This window comes from Haliotis rufescens, unplaced genomic scaffold, assembly GCF_023055435.1.
Source record: "Haliotis rufescens isolate VD_foot unplaced genomic scaffold, xgHalRufe1.0.p SCAF_9, whole genome shotgun sequence".
Classification (NCBI taxonomy): domain Eukaryota; kingdom Metazoa; phylum Mollusca; class Gastropoda; order Lepetellida; family Haliotidae; genus Haliotis; species Haliotis rufescens.
Window position 1 is genome coordinate 29,933,430 of NW_025964383.1, and position 22,657 is coordinate 29,956,086.

Below are 22,657 nucleotides of genomic sequence, written 5' to 3' on the forward strand. Positions count from 1 at the left end.
CGGCGTAAAGCCGTACTCATTCACTCACAGTTGAGATGTGTATGAGTAAACCACACAGTCGGAAACAATATGACGTGCATTACCACCCATAGCATTTGCATAAAACACACACACACACACACACACGTCAATGTCCATGTACTATACCCTGAACATCATTGGGAATATTTAAACAATTCTATGGGATGCATCGAACGTCTTGTCATTTGAACGCACTTTGTGATACCGCACACAGGACCTCCTTGCAACATTTATCTGCATATCATCAGTTATATGATTGTGTGTTGACACATGTGAACACACAGATAGTGAAAGGGATATGTCAAGGTGTAGGAACTATATGGATGAATTGAGGACAATTGATGTACATAACACAACGCGATGTGAAGCTGCCTAAGGCTCTATGTATTGAATATTGTTAATGCCCAGTCCATTTGTTCTGTGTGCAGAGTAACTGGCTTCGAGTTGTGTTGAAACGTGATCATATTTTTTTACGCATACGCGAGTCAGGCAGGTCACGGATTTGAATGCTCCGACTGAAAAGTGAAAAACCTGTCATTTCGTAAGTCTTAATCGCCTTTTACATGTTTTAAATCAGCCCAGATCTTATTCTTGTGCTCCGTCTTCGATTTTACATCAAGAAGAAACTTTTACACGAGATATTTTATACTTGCAACCTCGACTAGGTGTGACGTGTTGAGAGACAGTGACAGTGAATTTGTTGAGACGGTCATGGCTGCTACATTCATAAGACAGATTAGAACGAAAAAGAGCAAGAGACGAAGAAAGAAACGAAAGTTGTTCTAGGCAAGACGAATCGAAGAAAATGAAAAGTTCAGGAAATGCGAGCGAGCAGGACACGGTCGGCCCAAGCCAACATGGCGGGCTCAAGGAAGTTTCAAATCCAGCCAATGACACTGAAGTTAAAGGCATGCTTACCTTTCTGGTTAAAGAAATGTCACAAATGAGAACTGATCTCAACGACAGAATGTCGAGCTTTGAGAATAATCTAGAAACAAGGCTCACTGAGAAAATAGCAGCAATAATTGACGAGAAGATAAAGTTAGAAATAAACAGGGCGAGAAATGATATAGACTCAAGATTAGATAACTTCGAAAAGAAAATACAACAATTTGAAAAGACTTTCTCAGAAGCTGCTAAATCCAAACCTCAAGACAGGATCATCGAGAGATCTGTTGTTATTAAGAATGTCTTCTGATACTACAGTCGAGAATCTATGTTTGTGTGTAGCGTATCTACCTCCAGCCGCTTCTACTAGGTCACATGATGCAGAAGAATTTTTTGATATTTTACTTCAACATGTTTATGAATATCAAAATCTTGGAAAAGTTGTCATCGCTGGCGACTTTAATGCACGCATTGGTAGTAACTCCGACAATATCGAAGGTGTTGACAGTGAGGGGGAAAGGAATGTGATAGACGAGAGCGTTAATGCAGCTGGGTACCTACTACTAGACTTTCTTATAGACTGTAATGTGTGTGTTGTTAACGGTAGACTTGGAAACGACAACTTCACTTCTGTGTCGCATAGGGGTCGGGCCGTAGTAGATTACATTATTGTGCCTCATGAGTAGCTGAATGATGTGTCAGATTTTAACGTGCATCTTATGTCAGACGTACATAATTTTACTACTCAGATGGGATGTGACTGTATTCCTGATCATTCTGTACTGGATGTAACGCTAGACTTACTTGCAATTCAACCAGATTCTCAGTCTGACGATATGAAGCTGTCATCGGGTTGCTGGGATATACCAAGGTACAATGTAGCTAATATACCGGACAGTTTCCTGAATGATGAACATACTGCACGCAAATTACAAGATACACTTCAGAAGATAGACGATGCCCTCACACAAGGTCAAGACGCTCACTCTGCATATGAGAAGTTTACTACTTTCATTAAAAAAGAAATGGACTTAAAGCTAAATAAGATAAAGACATTTACTGAGAAAAACACCAACAACAGGTATTATTGTAGGCGAAAGCCATATTGGACTGATGAATTACAATTATTATGGGATGGGGTTGGTGTAAAGGAAAAGCGCTGGTTGTCTTTTAAAGGTTGTGTTCATCGTAAACGTGTTCTTAAAGGCGTTTTTCATTCTGCAAGAAAACTGTTTGACAAAGCAAACCGCAAGGCGAGAAGATCATACCAGCTACAGAAACAAGAAGAACTAATTAGTTTACAGAACATTAACAGCGGCAGAGACTTCTGGAAAAAGATAGGTCGACTTGGTATAGCCAACGACAGAAAGTCTAGTTCCGTTATCCCTATGGAGGTGTTGATGCACGTCGGGTCCGTGACCTGTGAGACTGACACTGTATTGGATCACTGGAAAACCTCCTACAGCACGCTTTATAACGGTAGTGAGAATATAGCGTTTGAACGTGCTCATTATGATACTGTGTGCGAACGTGTGCGTAGCGGTACTGTGGAGTGTGCAGATTATGATCTGTCGGATTTGAACCGCTCTGTCTCAGTCCAGAAAGTTGACCTTGCTGTTATGCAGATGAAAACAGGAAAAGCGGCTGGGGTAGACGGTATACCGGTAGAAGTACTACGAAATCCTCATTGCATTAACTTACTTCACCATATTATTAAGTATTGTTTTGAACATTCAGTGTCGCCGTCTCAGTGGGGAGCAGGACTAATAACTCTTATTCCTAAGGACAAAAGTACCCCGTCAGATCCTTTGTCTTACAGGGGCATTACTCTCATATCAATACCCCGTAAAGTCTACACGTGTATACTGAACTGTAGGATACAGAAGTGGTTGGAGTCAAATAATATTCTTGTGGAAGAGCAAAATGGTTTTAGACCTAAGAGAAACTGCACTGATCACTTATATGCACTTTATAATATTGTTAATAACCGTAAAGCCTCTAAACGATCTACGTATGTCTGTTTTGTTGATATTAAGAAGGCGTTTGATAGGGTTAATCGCAATTGCCTTTGGTACAAGCTTATGTCTGTTGGTATTCATGGTAAAATGCTACAAGCTGTACAAGCCTTATATATGGACCTAAAGTGTGCAGTTAAGCTCAATGGTTTTATCACTGAATCTTTTAATGTTACCTTGGGCGTTAAACAAGGATGCAAGTTATCGCCAACGTTATTTTCCGTTTATATTAATGATTTGGTGTTAGACATGAATAAGTGAAACTGTGGCATACCTATTGAAAGTTCTGTGTTATCAGTTTTGTTGTATGCTGATGATATAGCCTTGTTAGCTGAAGACGAAGACTCGTTACAGAAAATGTTAAATGTTTTAAATATATGGTGTCAAAAATGGCGTTTGGATATTAATTCAGACAAAACCAAAATCATGCATTTCAGAAACAAATCTGTGGCTAGATCTGAGCGAGTATTTGTATGCGGCAAATCTATTATTGATTATGAAAGCTCTTACAAATATCTTGGTTTAACTTTTAATGAGCATTTAGATATGCACAAAACAGTCCAGGTACTGTGTAAATCGGCTAGCAGAGCTCTTTCTGCATTGTATTCAAAGTTTAAACACGCGGGTGGCATGTCTTACGAAGTATTTAACAAGCTTTATAAAGCTCTTGTAGAACCTGTTCTATTTTAGGGTGCTGGCATTTTGGGTTTGAATAAGTATAAGGAAGTAGAAATAATTCAAAATAAGGCTTGTCGTTTGTTTCTAGGCGTAAGAAAAAATGCCCCAGTTACTGCTATTAGGGGGGACATGGGATGGTGTTCTGTGAAAGTGTCACAGCACGTTGAATGCTTTAGATTATATTTTAGAATTCAGAATATGCAGGCCCATCATCTCCCTCTTATCATTCATAATTGGTCCAAAATCCGATCACAATCCTGGGATAAAAAAATCGTAAACATTTTAGCTCACTATAATTTGTCATATTTACCTTATTGTGGATACAGCATTAAACAGTGTGTTGACCGTGTAAAGTGTTTCTTAACTGCTGAAGATTGTGATATGTGGTATACTGCGCTTTGGAATGACAAGAATAATCCAAATGGCAATAAATTACGCACATACAGAATGTACAAATCATCACCTACTGCTGAGCCTTATTTATGTCATGTACGTTTTAGAGATCATCGAAGACTTTTAGCATCCTTTCGATGTGGTATTTTACCTTTACATGTTGAGACCGGCCGCTACGCCAAGCCACCTACCCCACTGTTGGATAGGACTTGTAAATATTGTCACGCCAATCCTACTAATGATCATGTAAATTATGTTGAAGATGAATGTCACTTTTTAATAGAATGTCCATTTTATGATGATTTAAGATACAACTAAGCTAGAGAAGCAACTTCTGTAGATAAAACATTTCATTATATGAGTAGTTTAGAAAAGTTTATTTGTATTATGAACGAAGAATCGCTCCAATGTATTTTAGCCAAATCAATTTACAACATGGTAAAAAGAAGGCAATTTCATTTTAAGCGAAGTATGTATGTATGTATGTATGTATGTATGGATGTATGTATGTATGTATGTATGTAGGTAAGTATGTATGTATGTATGACGTGGTGTGTGTGTGTGCACGCACGCACGCACGCACTCGGGGAGCGGGGACGGCGCAACGCGGTGGGGGGAGTTAAGGGGGAGCGCACTGTTTAACTTAGGACTTTCGAAGTCAGTTGCCCTGTATCCTGGGGGGGGGGTGTGTGTTCAACGTATATGCATTCCGAAAGACGGAATGAATGTTTAAATGAATGGATGGCTGTAAATGAATGAATAGACGTTTATGCTGCTGTTAGCAATATCTACGTTTACCAGTGAACAACGCTGTTTGGACAAGTTGACACACAATCATTAAGGTCAGACATTATGGCCAGGGCTTCGTGATCCTAAAATGTCAGGTATTGGGATTGCCCCTATCCAATAATACTCACAAGAGTAACATAGCAGCAACATCTGACTTTAAGAATTTTAAATGCAGTATAAAATACAATTCATTGTCAAATGTACAAAAAACACTTCAAGGCAAAGCTACCTCAGCAATGTAGACCTATTACGTAAACACTGAATGTCACCAAAAGTACTTGCCAGAGTTATACGATCTTTCTGTGTATTAAGATAGGGGATTGCACATTTTAATTTAATATCATGATGTAAAACAGCCTGAAAACATGTTCACCAATCGGGCTGAGTTTATCACACACCTCGCAGATATCCCCTGCATCAGCATCATTGTAGCGGCATCATTTCGTTGCAGCCTTACCGTTAGCGTTATCAAATACATACGTTGAGGATGATAAGGTTCAGAAAATTACAACGAGAAACAAAACTCTTGCTTAGTTTTCCACACAATTTAATATAAAACTGCCAAAGTTTAGGCAGCTGGCTGGGTTTAAAGCCTGTACCTCAGTAGTAACAAATGCTTTAATTATAGGTTCAAGTGATTTACTCATTCAACCAACGACACTTATGGACTAATGTTAATATTTTAAAATATTATAATTAACTTATACTTTTAATCATTTGAAACGTTAGAGTGAGTGTTCTGCTCGTACACACAATGCCTCTTAAACATATATGTTTAAATACACTTAAAACGTGCAGGACTAACACAATATAACACTGCAAAATACTAGTATCAGTTCATCGTGTAACATTCTCTGTTTGTAATTATCACGCATTCACTTGTAGTAAAATGTACTACAAGTTTGTGAACTGGTCTGCGGAATTCCCCTTTCAGTGTTCTCAATACCACACTTCTAACAAGTCCTCTTTTGTCGGAGTCGGTTGCGATCAGTCGTCCTATTGGCCAGTGGAGTCTAGGTGAGCTATGGCCCATGATCAGAACAATATAAGTCCACTTGCAAGTTGCGTTTGGGCACATTTCATTTCTGTCGCACTTGTAAAGATACAAGATACTCTTTCCACCAACAAGACCAGATTACATTTGCAGGATACTGGATCCTTCGCCATCTCCGCTGCATGTAGACATCGTCATGTTGAAAATGACCTGGAGTGAGTGAGTGGGCTGGGTTTTACACCGCTTTTAACAGTATTCCAGTTATATCACGGCGTGTCAGCTTAATGTGGGAGGAAAGCCCGAAGTGATGCAGGTTTCAGACGTTTACCACTTTGGTGAAACCCACGAGCACGGGTATGGTGCTGACAAACCTAGAAACATAATCGGGGCAAACCGGGATTCGAACCCACAATCATAGGTTTCTGGTGTGCCCAAGGGACGCAACTCTGCACAGCGAATCGCGACGCCTTAGACGACTGGGGAACCCATGCCCCCAAAATGACCTGGAGGTAATATAGACACATTTGACTTCATCATCAGTAGATGATTAGGCGTTTAAGGATTGAGATCGTCAGTACTGTCAGATACAGTTGTGAAGTGTCGAGAGTTTACAATGGCTTCAACTTCGTACAATATTGTTTGATACGACTCATCATTCAAACGTTCACCAAACTCGCTGAGAAGAGGAAAACGAACCTGGTCAGACGTTCCCAAACGCCAACGATATGGCTTGCTGATCTAGGGTTGAATTTCTAGTCAATATTACCTTTCAGAAGGTGAAGACTGATTACGTTCCTGGCTCTTTTCTGCTCCTGCTTGTTGCAGTTCTTTAGCTGCACTGATAAAGTTAGTACCATTGTCACACCATATTTCTTTGACAGGTCTTTTCGGGCTATGGACATTGAAGCATGAAGGAACGAGTCTGTATTCAGAGAATTTGCTGTCTCAATATGGACGCCTCTGCTCACAAGACATGTAAAGAATGCACCAAAGTGTTTTATATTATCAGTAACATACATTTTCAATAATTTGAAACATTAGAATTAAAGTGTTCGGTTCGTACAGTCATAAACATCAATATTTATATTGGCATTTGTATCAACACAAGCCTCCAGCGTGACCATCAGCATCACAATCAGCACAAACACCTGTATTGACACATGCAACATCTGGATCTTGAACACGTGTATTGAAGAGCACACAGAGAGAGCAAACATAGAGTTAGTTCTTTAACAAGTGTAATACAAGAATCAACTAGGGATTCCAACTACCTCGTGTGCAAATCTTGTATTGATCTTCAATGATTATGACACGTTTTTACATTCCCAAGCACTACGGCAGATCTTTTGGCTGTTCTATGCACTTTCCGTCCTTAAGCCATTGTTTCATATCTGTGTGAGATTTTCTAGTAGTATTTCCATGTAACTTGGCACACAGCTGACACCTCCAATCAAAATCTGTTCCTTCTGAAATAATGTATTCATACTTGTGCTTCTTTTCTAAAATTGCCCCCATAGCTGTCTCATTCCTCTCCAAATATCGGATATAGTTCGCCAAACTCTTTGGACTGTCAAATGATGCTGTGTTGATGAAGGTTCCTTCTGGCAGAAGACGTTCATAGTCAGCGCCTCCACGAACGATGGGAATAGCTGAAGTCATGAACGTGTTGTAGAACTTCTCTGTGATGTAGTCTTTACATAGGGAATTTTCAAACGAAAGATAAAATCTATACGTGGTGTTTAACAGACCAAGACACTCGAAGGACCTTCCTTTTGGACAGTCATAACTCTTAGTATTTCTGCAGGCGCCATAAATGTCGACATCAATATGTTTCCGCAGTTCTCGAACATACACTTCCCTCTTTGAGGGTGTACGACAGTTGCTTACAAACCAAGCAATAGATCGGCTTTTCCGTCTCACAACATCACTTATATTCACACTGCCTCCAGTGTACACTATCCTATTGTAAGGAAATGGTATATCCGAATCCAGTCGGTATGTCAATGTCCAGTTAAAACGTCCATTCCAGTCAGGACGGAAAATCGTGTTAGTTGAATAGTGGGGAGGTGCTTCCCATCCATACATAATCCACACCTGGTTCATGTCCGTGTTTGGGTGTTTTGATGAAGGCAAATTAACACCATTGACAACCACAGCATCAGCTGATGAAATATGTGCCTCGTCTGTACTTATTTCACACGAACGAACGTAACAGTGGGCGAAAGATGTAACTGTCTTGTACCAGGGTGGGACGTTCATCCACACAATGCGTTTAGTTGCATGAGGAGAATCTGCTGAAGTGATGACCACATTTCGTCTACGAAGTACGAGGGGATGCTTTTGAGAGACCTCGAGGATGAATGTTTCTCTTATGGACGTGTTAACTTTTGTTGAATTGAAAGTTGTGATTTGGAACACACCCACATCTGGATTAACTGTCCAATAGAAAGCTACAGCAGCGAGAGTTGTCATTGACAGACATATAAACAAACATCTTTGGTAGTTGGAATTCATTATGTCCGGAGCTGAAAAAAAACGTTGTAAAGAATTATTATTATGGCATGCTTTATTACTTTTATGGACATACATTGTGTCCTGAACACTGATGAACTAAGATTCAATATTCCGTGGTGTTGTGTGTGCATGAAACTTCTACATGTATTTGCCCACGTGAATTCCGGCTTTGTTGGTTGGTTTGTTGTTTAACGCCGCACTCGGCAATATTCCAGCTATATGACTGCGGTCTGTAAATAAACGAATCTGGACCAGACAATCCACTGACTAATATCATGAGCATCGATCCACGTAATTGGGATCGATGACATGTATCAACCAAGTCAGCGAGCCAGACCCCCCGATCCCGTCAGTCGCCTCTTACGACAAGCACGGTCGCCTTTTACAGCAAGCATGGGTTGCTGAATACCTATTCTACCCTGGATCATCACGGGTCTCGGGTTGCGAAAGGACCCCAAATCGAGTGAGTGAGCATGGTTTTACGCCATCGTGAGCAATATTCCAGCAATATCGCGGCGGGGTACACCAGAAATAGGCTTCCCACATTGTGACCATGAAGGGAATCGACCCCGGGTCTTCAGCGTGACGAGCGAAACGCTTTTACCTATAGGTTACCCCACCTCCCCACATGTGTTTGGAACATTGCTGACAAAATAAGACAAAATAATGTTTGAAAGTTAGAATACTACGTTTGATTGTTTTTGAAATAACTCAATCATGCACATTGTAATGACTAACTGTGTCCAATCAATAGTCTAATGCTGATGCTTATATCGTGAAAAAATAAGTCCTAGAAATGTTACGTTGTGCACCCGGTTCTACAGAGGCGAACTCGCTATCTTTGACGTTTTCAACAATCAGCATGTGTTGTAGTGTGCAGCAGTAGGCGAAGTGTTTATTCTGCACACGTAAAACTCCACACAGTCAACTGAGTACGGGGTATTGAGAGAGCTGGTTATATTTTACAACACAGTTTCAGGGCGTAAGCCAATCTTAAACCACTTCGAATATCGATTTCCAAACCAAATGGGAAAACCCACTGCTACTGCTATTATGAGGTTAAAATGCGTCTAAAAACTTAGAAAATGGTAACAAAATTGTAACAAATCAAACTGTTGATAACTGCAATGGTGTGGTTGCATTAGGTATATAAAGTTCGTGACAGAGAATTATGAGTTAGAAATGAATTAATGGAGACATGACATTTCATATTTATCATAAGAGTATTCTGGACATTTCATATTTATCATTGGATTGGGGAAGCGTATTAAATTACTTTTGCTTTCTGCATGTAAGACGTGCGAACTGTCTTTGTTTTTTGTTAGCGCACTCTGTTAGGTTTATTTTGAGGGTTTTTTTACATGAAGAAAAGCCACGCCCTTACAAATCCGTGTGGCTGAGGGGTAGAGATTGAGATATACAGACTTGTAGAAAAGTTAAAACTATATCTGATTGATATAACCAAAGTAATCAATGATGCGGTTACTTCAATGTTGAGCATTTTTCCATTTAAGACCCGTGGTCTTCACAATATATGATTTTTTCTATGGTGTTGAAGTGTTGCATCTATTGTATAAGATTTCTGACCTCTGAGTTATAGTTATTAATTTACACACACATATATAAATGATGTCAAGACATTACTGACGTGCATGTAGAAATATATCAAACGTCATTAATATTTGGAGACAACAAGTTAAACGCAATAGAAAGAGTATAAATGACGTTTGATATGTTTCTACATGCGCGTCAGTAATTTCTTCACATCATACTTGTGAAGAAACTATGATTTGATAACTTTTAAAGCATCTAGAAAATGGATTTTCAAGAGATTTGTATTCATCACTGCATAAACAACAGTGATCGTTTTCTCTTTTTTCCAATTTAATATAAACATTACCACAATTGCTACAGTTCGGTGTAAAATTATATAAGGAAGATTTTATGCATAACTATCTTCAGAAAATTTATGAATTATGTCGAAGCATTTTTGGAGATAATTGTGTATTAGCGTGGTGTTTAATTTAAGTTCCCATTCCCTGTATTTAGGGACTTCACAAGGTCAGAAAGTAACTTACAAATTATATTTTCTTTGTTCTTCCGTTTTTACTGTACCACTGTATTATGACGATTTATCCAATAATGTGGAATAGAATGTATAAGTTTGAAATAGAGAAGATATGTTCCAGTTAGGCTAAACTCGTCTTTAAAACATCAAATTACTTCAAATGTCTGTCAATACGTCAGCAAAGGTCCGTCAGTGGTTAAGCGTTGCTGTGCATTGGGCACGAATGAACACCACTGAGAGGAGAATTAACAAACCAATATTTATTTTGGCGGATAAATCTACAAGAAAGAACTTGAACTTTAGAATCAGAGCTTATCTACAGAATATTATACCGTATATCACAAGTTCAGCTATTCCTGTGGAAAAACGGCTTTTAGTTAAGACTGTGCAAAACGCTGCTTTTAATAAGTATATAACCATATGGGAAACTAACGTCCAGGCGGAAACTGGAGTGCGCGGGTCAGGCAGAAGCAAACTTCGGACATACAAGTCTTTCTAGAAAAGGGCGGGGTATATACATGTGGTTATAGAAAGGAATTCCGTCCGTCCGTCCGGCCGGCCGGCCTTCTTGGGACATTTTTTGTGCGACCTACAACTTGAAAACTACTGCATAGAACTTTGTGAACACTGTCTATACCAATAGGGGAGGTGCAATGCGAATTTTGATTTCAATATTTGGATTGTCTGACAAAATGCAGCTATTTCTAATATATTTACTTGGAATGTTTTTGACCTATAACTTGAAAACCACTTCATGGATTTTTTCCCTTTAAGACGCTTGAGGGTTTATTCAAGTAAGTGTGTCATACCATTCAAATGACATCAATTAATATATAATAGTGACGTACAATGATAATAATGATAATGTCCAAGATTATTGCGCTTATATAGCGACGTGCATGCACGTCTGTGCGTGTGTGGCTGCTTGTACTAGTCCGGACTGATGCCGATTTATAGTGCTAGCTCACTGAGATACCATGCCGAAGTTTAACATGAATACCCCACTTAGACACAGTATACTGACTCCGAGCCGACCAGTCCTTGTTTTAGCCCCTCTTTACCCCCACAGCTCTACTCGTATCACATTAATCATTACCTCGAAGTTGTAATTTCGGTCTCTGTTATCTGCCCGTACCTGCCGACTTTATCTTTGATTACGTAATTTACTGTTCGCGTGAATGAGCTTGCCAAGGAGCAGCCGTCATGGTCGACCAGTGGCGATAAGAACGAGAAATACTGGTCTAGCGACTTTCGAATTTTATAATTTCCTAGTTTAAGTTTAATTTGTGAAAAATATAAAAAGTACAATGAAATATATGCACTGTACTATTCTAGTACATATTGGCTCAAATGACCTTATAGGCCTTATAGAGGGTAAAGAGATGTGTAATCTCATGGATGCAGACATGGATGAACTACATAAGATCCTGCCAAAACCTAGCATTATCCTGTCGGAAATGTTGCCGCGCAGAACAATAGTTCTTGTGATAAGGTGTTTTATTGAAAGCATTTGAGATAAAATTCATTACTGGCAATTGAAAGCAACGTACAGGGTGATAACTCGACAACTTTTGGATAGGTTATTCAGGTCATCCACACGAATTGTCCTTTCCTGTTGAACTTTTAAAGTGGTCTACACGTAGGTAGCATTCTCCCACCCTCCCTCCCAATGTATGCTATTGTGCTGTAAATGCATATTTTAGAAGCAATTCATTATTACATTTTGCTCAATTTAATGTCATGTATGTTTAAGACCATATTTTAACATGTATGTTGTTTTTCTCATCATTTATCTTTCAGCACTACCAGCAGTTGACATCCCCTACAAAGCATGATACATTGACAAATGGAGCAGGTAAATTGGTTTGGTTTGGTATGGCTATGGTTTGGGGTTGGTCCAGCGGCCGATGTTCCGACGGCCCGTCGGGTTTTTGCTTGATTTAGCAGGGAGGCTTGCCGAGTGTTATTCGACGGCTTGTCGACGGGGGCAGGGAGGGGAGTTGCTCATCTGTGGTTACCCTCGTGGGTTATCTATCCTGGGGTTTGAGATGTTCGGGTGTTTTATAATGGCGATAGGATATTATTTGTGAAAGGTATCTCTCCCAGGGTACCGCCACCAATACTGAATAAACTGCGCCGATATTCTGCCACACACAAGTGTTTTGTTTTGTTTTCATGTTGGACGTTTTAATTGTTTGGTTTTTATGAATGGATATCACAATAGTTCTTTCGATAATGATAATAATCCCTTTGTATTGCTTTTTTCCATGCTAGATATCATGCTCAAAGAGCATTATATCAAAACATGACGTTTGCCTGGACCGGATTCGTGTATTTTCAGTCCGCCGTTACATAGCTGCAATACTGCTTTCTTCGGCATTGAACAACATTTCTCAGTCTTAATTTGATTGCCCGTAAGTTAAACATGATTTCTTTGCACAGTTACTTATTGCTTACTGTTTGTATCGTCAACCTCACTTCACTGACCCATGTAATCAATCACGATACTTGTAAAAAATTGTCACTGGTGAAATATTTGGCAACCACTGTTCAGACACGTTTCCGCCTTTATCATTCCAATCAACATGTGCAGATCTGGGAGTATCAAACAAAATAGTATGGAGTCTGACCTCTCCCCTTTCTTCCATCAATAGCCACGACACTATTACATTCTCCACGATTTTTATTCCAGGGTCGATCCAAAAACGGACACACAAACGCACGCACGCACGCGCACGCACGCACGCACGCACGCACGCACGCACACACACACACACACACACACACACACGCGCGCGCGCACACACACACACACACACACTTTCCCTCTGAAAATTACGCATAAATCTGCCATGACCGCCATCTTTTCCTCCCCGCAAAAATATAATTACAAATTACGTTTGAAAAATAGTCGAACTTATAAGTATCATCCGTCAGAGGAATAAAAGAAATCTAAAATATATCCAACTTTGTGTCCTGATTTACAAAATTATTTATCCGTCTCTAATCGATATCCATATGATATGATCCAAACACATTTAAAACACGATGACCTAATAAGGTAAGATACAAGAAAGCAAACACCGACAGGCCAGCGAGGTCATTGTGACCCTGTGTTCAACACCGAAGCGATCAAATCTGGTTGATTGTGGCAGCTTCATTCAACATCACTGTGCTTTTGAAGAGATTGTTTCTTCAAGCACCAGACTGTACCCGAACTTAGCTCTGTCCTTGAAAAGTCATGGCCTGGCCTATTATTGTGTTACAAAGTGACATGAAAATTTAGAACGGACATTATCAACCAAATGACAAGTTTTACGCTTCACTGATATAGTATTGTTTTCTTACGTGCAGTAACAGGAATGACAACACAAGGGATGGCTTTGTTGGCATCAAAATGAAGACGTACCTTGGACAACCAGAATCCAGTTAGGTATCCGACAGCGAAAAAGAACCCTGTATGAACTAAACCCGCCACCCCATATACTCCAACCAGCAACACACCTCACACAAATAGATCTAGAGTTACCTACAGGTGATCACAATGATGTACAATAAGCTGTTTTAAGCTCCGCTTTAATCCTCTAGATAAATATGTATGGACTCATCTCGACATTCAACTGGGCCCTGGGTTTACGTCATTAAGTTTCTGCTAGGGGTGGTTGCTATGTGGTTGATGAGTGCTGTGTTGTAAGTGTGTCAGGCTTCGGGAAGCGTATGAAATTACTATTGTTATCTGCATATTAGACGTGCGAACTGTCGTTGTTTTTGTTAGCGCAATGTGTACCACAAGACCACTCTTTTGGGTTTATATTTTGTTTTTGTTAGATATAGAAAAGCCACGCCCTTACAAACCCGTGTGGCTAAGGGGTGGAGATAGAGATATACATACGTGTTGAAACTACTACGTGGCTCCTTTTCAAATTTAAGAAACACTTTCTACTCTAATGGGAGAGATGCAGTGCAAAGTTTGATGTTGATATGTGTATTTTCTGAGAAAATATTATTTTTTATTTATTTAGCTGAAGCAACAGCATCAACCATTGATTGCCCACCCCTTGAATAATCAGTAACAATCATTGAATCATTGCTATTTATATTCTTTGATGTTCCCCGACTCTCATAAATGTGTAATGGCAATGTGTGACAGGTACATGCGCTCACCTTTTCGCGAACACCTGGTAAAATCTCTATTTGATAGTGATTCATGAACACATGTTCATGATATAGTCGGAATCGTAAATGAACGATGTGTTTGGCAGAGATTTATTATGAATATGGAAAGAGTTTTGTCGCTTTAAATTAAGTGTATAAATTAGTTCTGAAAGATCTACATGTATCTCTGATCTATCTGAAATGAAATTTGTAATATCTGCTTGAAAATCAGGTTTCGTTTCAGTCAGGTCGTGTCACCATGTTTATGTGTGTTGACAAAGTAGAGTATGTCAGTGTGCTTGTGAATTGTGACGCTTTCAAATGTGGCGGATAAAAGTGCAATCTGACTACTTTATTTCGCAAGGGCTTATTTTAATACAGAAGCAACCTGAGTATAACGAATACTGGCTGTCCTTCATCGTCCTGTGCATGACATTGCGTAAGACTACTGACCTGACAAGTTGACTGTCTATATACAGTCGTGGTATTGTTAGTTGTAGCAGTGGTAGTCGTTGCTCTAGACATTAACTAGTAGCATTTGTAGTAGTAGTTGTCGTAGTAGTAGTAGTAGTAGTAGTAGTAGTAGCAGCAGTCGGTGCAGTGGCAGTAGTAATAGTGGTGGTAGAAGTAGTAACAGTCGGTGAAGTGACAGTAGTAGTAGTAGTAGTAGGAGTGGTGGTGGTGATAGTAGTAGTAGTAGTAGTAGTAGTAGAAGTAGTATAAGTAGTAGTAGTAGTAGCAGTAGTAGTACTGGTAGTAGTAGTAACAGTTGGTGCAGTGACCGTATTAGTAGTAGTAGTAGTAGAAGTAGTGGTGGTGGTGGTGGTAGTAGTAGTAGTAGTAGTAGTAGTAGTAGTAGTAGTAGTGGTGGTGGTGGTGGTGGTGGTGGTGGTGGTGGTGGTGGTGGTAGTTGTAGTAACAGTCGGTGCAGTGACAGTAGTAGTAGTAGAAGTGGTGGTGGTGGTAGAAGTAGTAGCAGTAGTTGTACCGGTAGTAGTAGCAGAAGTAGTAGTAGTAGTAGTAGTAGTAGTAGTAGTAGTAGTAGTAGTAGTAGTAGTAGTAGTGGTGGTGGTGGTAGTAACAGTCGGTGCAGTGACAACAGTAGTAGTAGTAGTAGAAGAGGTGGTAGTAGTAGTAGTAGTAGTAGTTGTAGTAGTAGTAGTAGTAGTAGTAGTAGTAGTAGTAGTAGTAGTAGTAGTAGTTATTATTATAGAGTGTCGCTAGAGTGTGGAGTAAATTAACTCAGGTGTTAATTGGTCGCAGCCGACTTAATTGGCAGTCAACACATCAGGGCCCACTTGCACAAAGCGATCTTAGCGCTAAGATGATCGTAACTCCCATACTTTAACATAGGCTTACAATAGTCGTAGCGCTAAGATCGCTTTTTTGCAAGTTGGCCCTGGTGCGTATCTTGTCAAAGTGTTGTGTAGCCAAACTGGTTGTATATTTGCGCTGATGGAATTAAATTGTGATCTCTGTCAGCGCAGATTGGCTTTATCTTTTCTTTAATTGTCAATTATTAGTACAATTAGCCGTCATTAATAAACCAGTGAACCTATGACCAAGTTTATTCTCTTTTTTTTTATGACACCCCTGATCATTGGAGCACAGCTCCGTGACACCTGACTAGACTAACATCTAGGCTCTCAAATGAACATCATTTACAAAATAAAAACAGTCTTAATTATCTTAATGAAATATAATAACAAGAGTCTTCAATATTTGATAAATAAACACCAGTTTTGTAAACTACTCCTGCCATATATAATGTTGCCTGTAAAAACTGTTTTTGACACGAACCCTTGCTTTATTGTGAACTGGCATGGTGTTTGTTGTCTTGTACAAATGTGCATGTATATGTACCGAAAAGGGGCGGTCGGGTAGCCTGTCGGTTCAAGCGTTCGCTCGTCACGCCGAAGACCCGGGTACGATTCCCGACATGGGTACAATGTATGAAACCCATTTCTGGTGTCCCCCGCCGTGATATTGCTGGAATATTGCTAAAAGTGGCGTAAAACCGTACTCACTCACTGATAAATACCGCCGTGCCAATGATGTTATCACACGTGATAAGGGGGCGGTCGGGTAGCCTAGTGGTCACGCCGAAGACACGTGTTCGATTCCCGACATGGGTACAATGTGTGAAGCCCATTTCTGGGGTCCCCCGCCGTGATATTGCGGGAATATTGCTAAAAGCGGCGTAAAACCGTACTCACTCACTGATAAATACCCCCGTGTCAATGATGTTATCACACTTGATAAGGGGGCGGTCGGGTAGCCTAGTGGTTAAAGCGTTCGCTTGTCACGCCGAAGACACGTGTTCGATTCCCGACATGGGTACAATGTGTGAAGCCCATTTCTTGGGTCCCCCGCCGTGATATTGCGGGAATATTGCTAAAAGCGGCGTAAAACCGTACTCACTCACTGATAAATACCCCCGTGTCAATGATGTTATCACACTTGATAAGGGGGCGGTCGGGTAGCCTAGTGGTCACGCCGAAGACACGTGTTCGATTCCCGACATGGGTACAATGTGTGAAGCCCATTTCTGGGGTCCCCCGCCGTGATATTGCAGGAATATTGCTAAAAGCGGCGTAAAACCGTACTCACTCACTGATAAATACCCCCGTGTCAATGATGTTATCACACTTGATAAGGGGGCGGTCGGGTAGCCTAGTGGTCACGCCGAAGACCCGGGTTCGATTCCCGACATAGGGACAATGTGTGAAGCCCATTTCTGGTGTCCCCCGCCGTGATATTGCTGGTATATTGCTAAAAGCGGCGTAAAACCAAACTCACTCACTCGTGGTTGAGATGTGTATGAGTAAACCACACAGTCGGTAATAATATGACGTGCATTACCACCTAGTTCCTACGCCATGGCATTTGCATTAAACAGACACACTTCAATGTCCATGTACTACACATGGTATGACGATCTAACAGACGGCAATAAGACAGCTAGATATCATGTCCTTGTTACATCAATTGTCCTCACCTCTACCCCCCCCCCCCCCCCCCCCCCCCCCCCACACACACACACACACACACCCAAATAGCTATGCTTCGCCTGCCTGGAGAATGGCTGTGCCCTGATGCTCCTGTTGATATTGTGCTAGCGAGCAGTGTTGGGAACACAATGTAATGCTAAACAGAGGGAGTGGATTGCCCTAGGCCGTCACACATTACCTTGAATTAAAACACATCTGTGACGTCATTCTATTGTTTAAACGCTCCATTATTATTCAGGAATGGAGAGTTGCTTGTCAACTGTACATTATCTTGAAGCAGCATTTGAATTTTTCAAATATTTTCAACTACAGAAACTTTTGTCAAAGTGTAAAAGTAGGGATGAGTTTTAAGTAGGGGAATATCCTCGTAACTCTCATTTCCTTAAAAATAATGGGCCTCGGCCCCTGCGGGGCCTCTGCTCCATTATTTTTAAGAAATGGAGAGTTACTCGGACATTCCCCTCTTCATAGATCACGTTTCAACACAACTCGAAGCCAGTTACTCTGCACACAGAACAATATTCAATACAAAGAGCCTTAGGCAGCTTCACATCGCGTTGTGTTATGTACATCAATTGTAATCAATTCATCCATATAGTTCCTACTCCTTGACATATCCCTTTCACTATCTGTGTGTTCACATGTGTCAACACACAATCATATAACTGATGATATGTTTTGCGAATGCAGATGAATGTTGCAAGGAGGTCCTGTGTGCGCTGTCACAAAGTGCGTTCAAATGTCAAGACGTACCATGCATCCTATATAATTGTTTCAATATTCCCAATTATGTTCAGGGTTAAACTGAACCCTAAAGAATTTGACACCAGGGGCACACAGGAAAACGATCAACTTTGTCATCATGACAGTTGAGAGATTTGGTAGCATGGGGTAGCTTTTTATATGTGAAGCTTTGCTCTGTACATTGGTGTACAGATATCGGGGTTGGTAGGTTAAATCACATATTGTACTTTAAAATGCGCGCATTCCAGGAAAAAGTCGCAATGTTTCGGTAATGTTTGTGAGAGAGGGAAAGCGATTTTGAAGCACAGAATTAAAGAATGACATTATATGATAAAGAGGTTATCACGCTTGTGTGTTTGGGGATGATAAATATCCTGTATTAGGAATAAACACCACGTATTTAGCTCGCCAAGGCTCGCTTAATACAATGTTTATTCCTAATGCAGGATATTTACCATCCCCAAACACACTCGCGTGATAACCTCTATAGGTCGTTCAGACCACTAGGCATATTTCACATATTGTCTATTAATCTGTGTACAATGGTCAGATAAATAATGGTTTTGTTTTTCTCCAGAACATCCATGACTTGCTTTCGAGAATGTGTGCGCGGGTAGGCCAGCCCACTAGTTGTTAAGTTGACTAGTGATGCTGGGCCCTGTTCCACAAAGCGATCTTAACGGTAAGATGATCGTAACTCCCATACTTTAACATAGGCTTACGACAGTCGTTGCGCTAAGATCGATTTGTGAAACGGGTCCCAGGTTTTAACCACTACGGTCAAACCCACGAGCACGTGCATGGTGCTGACAAACCTAGAAACATAATCCCTGTTACCCGGGATTCGAACCCACGACCATAGGTTTCTAGCGTGCCCAAGGGACGCAACTCTGCACAGCGAATCGCCTAAGAACAAGAGGATCACATATACATTTGTAGTTATCACGCCCTAGAGCCAAATCGGAACTTCCGTAATCCAGCCGAGAAGGCAGTCAGACACATGAGATAACAAACTCCAACCACATTGTTGGTTTAAAGTGTTATCTAATATAGACAAGTAGAGATTGCTGCAGAGCATCAATAGCTCCCCGACATATAATGTTATGTGCAGAGGAAGGAAGTGTAAGCTATGGGAGGAGAGAATTTGTGTTAAGTACAAATTGGTTGTTATTAATGTACTTATCTTTGGAAGGACACTAAAAGAAACAGTGTCTTTAATTGGTCAGCACAAAGAAAACCCAGGCAAGAAAACTGGGCCTGTCAGGCAAAACTTAAAAATACCCACTATTAGTACCAATAAAAAAAAACTATATAGATAACACAACAAATGTCATTCTAAAGCATGCTTTTGCAGCAAATATCAATATTTCTGGTCAAAATGTTGGTTGGGTTAAATAAAGCAAACTTTTAAAATAGTAAACACAAAATATGTAATGAATCCACTCTAAATATACTTCAGTTCAAATGTAAAAATTCACGCAATCATTAATGGATTCCCATTTATCTAGCAGCAAGTTAGGAACATACAGTTTGGTCACGTTATCTATAGATATTGAGAATTATCTTACATATTGTAAAAACAAAGGCCATTAGTCACTTTTCTCAAAACTTCGTTTAAGTAATCACAAACTAAAAATTGAAAAAAATTGTAGATATACAAAAACACCAACCCCATTTGAACAACGTCTCTGTGAAACATGTGATGTCTCAGAAGATGAACAACATTACGCACTGTCTTACATAATACAACCAAGAAAGAGAATCACAAATAATCCCCAATCATATAAAGAATTTGGTACACTCTGTTAAAAGGAGCAGATTCTTAATAAGTTTACCAACAGTTATCCAGAAACAACTTGCAAGATCTGTTAACATATCAACAATTACAAACAAATTCCTTGTACATGTATGTACAACATTACCATAGTTTTGTTCAATTCTCATATTGTTTCCATATCATTATAATACACTTGTTTTTTAAATAAAATTGTTATAATGTACCTCCTTTGAATGTTGAATGTTCCTGTGTTTTTTAATTGTCGTTTATTGTGCATGTATTTTGTAGTTTGTGATTGTGTAATATTGCCACTGTTTCTTCATGGAATTTTCCGCAATACATATCTCATCTAAAACATCTTTGTTGTATAATAGTTTCTTACAGTTGTTTACGGGGGCATGGTTGGCCCAGTCGCCGAAGGCGCTGCAATTCGCTATGCAGAGTTGAATAAGATACGATGTACAGCAATGCAAGGTCAGTGCGTGATTTATCACTTCTATACTACGCCTATAGCTAAAGGAGATAATCGCTCAATGCGCAATTGTTTCTTCTTACAAAACATAGACCGGTTAACTTTAGCGAAATGGGATCATTTTTAGCTCTTTTAAAAACAAAATGATCAAATTTCATGGGTTATCAGCATTACAAAAAGTGACTTAGTCTCAGAATAGCAAGACGATTTTGAAGTATCTCTTATTGCTGGAAAAGATAAACATCAACATTTCACGCACATTTCACATGATTTGTATGTTTCGTTTCGGTAACTGTGTGGCTTGAAATTTCAAAGAAACCAACATGTCGACTTACATGCTAACAAATTAACCTCTCCCGTATACTTCACCGCCTTAAGGGCGGGGAAGAATAATGAAGTTATTATGCACTGGGTATGTTTGGGAGCGAGGATGCTCAGGCTCCCATCAACAATGGGTGATATGATACTCCGCCTTTAATTGAAAACCTGAGTGGAGACTGTTTTGCGAATTGCGAAAGGTTTGTTAAATCATAAGCCGCTCTTGATATTCATATATTATTATTTACAACTATTTGAATTTTACGTGCATGCTGAATTTAAAGTTTGGATATAACATGATCGTTGTTACACGGGACCCAATTACTATGTTAAAGTTCTGTCATGGAAATGCGTGTAATTTTAGTTACACGGGCCAGTATATACATAATGAGATAAGGGCCCCAAACTTACATACTACATATCTACGGTCACATATGAACACACAATGCCATTTAGAAAGTAGTCAAGTGTCACAGACATTATATTTGGAATGACACTTTCTCCGTAAAGTACAGATTCTCGTACTTTTGGGGTTGAGTCCCGTCCATGGGTCAACTCACAAAGAGCCCTCTCTGACTTCTTTGAGTGGCATTTAGAAGTTGGAATGGTAACTAAGACAAAATTGTTATGGATGAGCAACTTCTTTTTTACAATTGGGCGACGTTTCGGTGTAGATTTAACTTAGACAAAATTGTTATGGTGTTATTGTTATTATTTTCGGCGTAGATTTATCTACACCGAAACGACGCCCAATTGTAATAAAGAAGTTGCTCATCCTTAACAATTTTGTCTTAGCCCTCTCTGATTCAAACAGTTGATCTGAGGCCGCTTGACCATGGAACCGTTATTTAAGGAATTATAGAATCGTATTTACCAATGGTCTTAGGCATTTTAAAATAATTGTATGTAAATATATTGGTTAAAAAAGTACAAAGTTGGGGTTTCAAGGCGTAACATATGTTCGAGTGGTGTATAAGGATGTACAGAAACAGCGCCATATATTGTTTAAAGGCTGAACAATGGCCTATTTATGAACATGTGCATTTGGTGCATATCAGAACATGTTTAAGATGTTTGGAAGTGCTAGGTACGTTGGCGATGAAGCTGTGAGTGTTCCAGTGAACTTAAACGCATTGCAAACGCCCCAGAGGAAATATATAAAACTGTGAACACACGTGCTGTGACGGTGAGGTGACTTACTTTAAAAAGTGTATCAATTCATGTAGGCCATACACAACCGAAAAAAACAAAAGCAATGACCCACCTTCAGGTAAAAGTCCCGAAATGAAACGAGGGGTCAAAACGCAAAGTCAATAACGTGTGTGGCCGCCTTGTGAAGCAACGCCAACCGTACAGTGTCTCCTCATAGACCCAACAAGTCTGTGAATAACGTATAGTGGTATCCTGTTCCATTCACGTTGCAGAGCAGTTCTAGTTCCCTGGCTGTATTCATCTGTGCGAGACGTGAAAGACGGTGCCCAAGGTAATCCCACAAATTCTTAATTGGTGAAAAGGCAGTCCAGTGAAGAACTAGAAGGTTGTTTTGCGCCAGAAATTGCGTCGAGACCAGTGCTGTGTGCGCCCGCGCGTTATCCTGCTGGAACGTCGGCAGATCGTGATGTTGAGGAAAGAGTGGGACGAAGTGATATCTTAGAATGTGATCCCTGTAGTACACGGCGTTGACCGTACCACGACAGATATGGGGCAGTGTCCTCCCACTGATACCTGATACCAGCCCACACCACCACGCTTCCACCACCACAGCGGTCTGTCTGTTCAAGGCAGGTCATCAGCGTTCCTCGGTTTAAACGAGAACAGGA

At 40.1% G+C, this 22,657-nt stretch overlaps 1 protein-coding gene across 2 annotated transcripts; it reads right to left on the reverse strand.

Moving 5' to 3' along the window:
• Nucleotides 1–6,756: 6,756 nt before the first annotated feature.
• Nucleotides 6,757–22,657, reverse strand: LOC124130910 (glycoprotein 3-alpha-L-fucosyltransferase A-like). Of its 2 annotated transcripts, none has more exons than XM_048391351.1 (2): nucleotides 22,102–22,657; nucleotides 6,757–8,303 (listed from the first exon to the last, which is right to left on the reverse strand). In XM_048391351.1, exon 2 carries the CDS (start codon nucleotides 8,290–8,292, stop codon nucleotides 7,111–7,113), a length of 1,182 nt encoding a protein of 393 aa, XP_048247308.1. In that variant the 5' UTR covers nucleotides 8,293–8,303; nucleotides 22,102–22,657; the 3' UTR covers nucleotides 6,757–7,110. The 2 variants fall into 2 exon arrangements, with proteins under 2 accessions (XP_048247308.1, XP_048247307.1); XM_048391350.1 differs by lacking the exon at nucleotides 22,102–22,657 and adding an exon at nucleotides 13,770–13,912.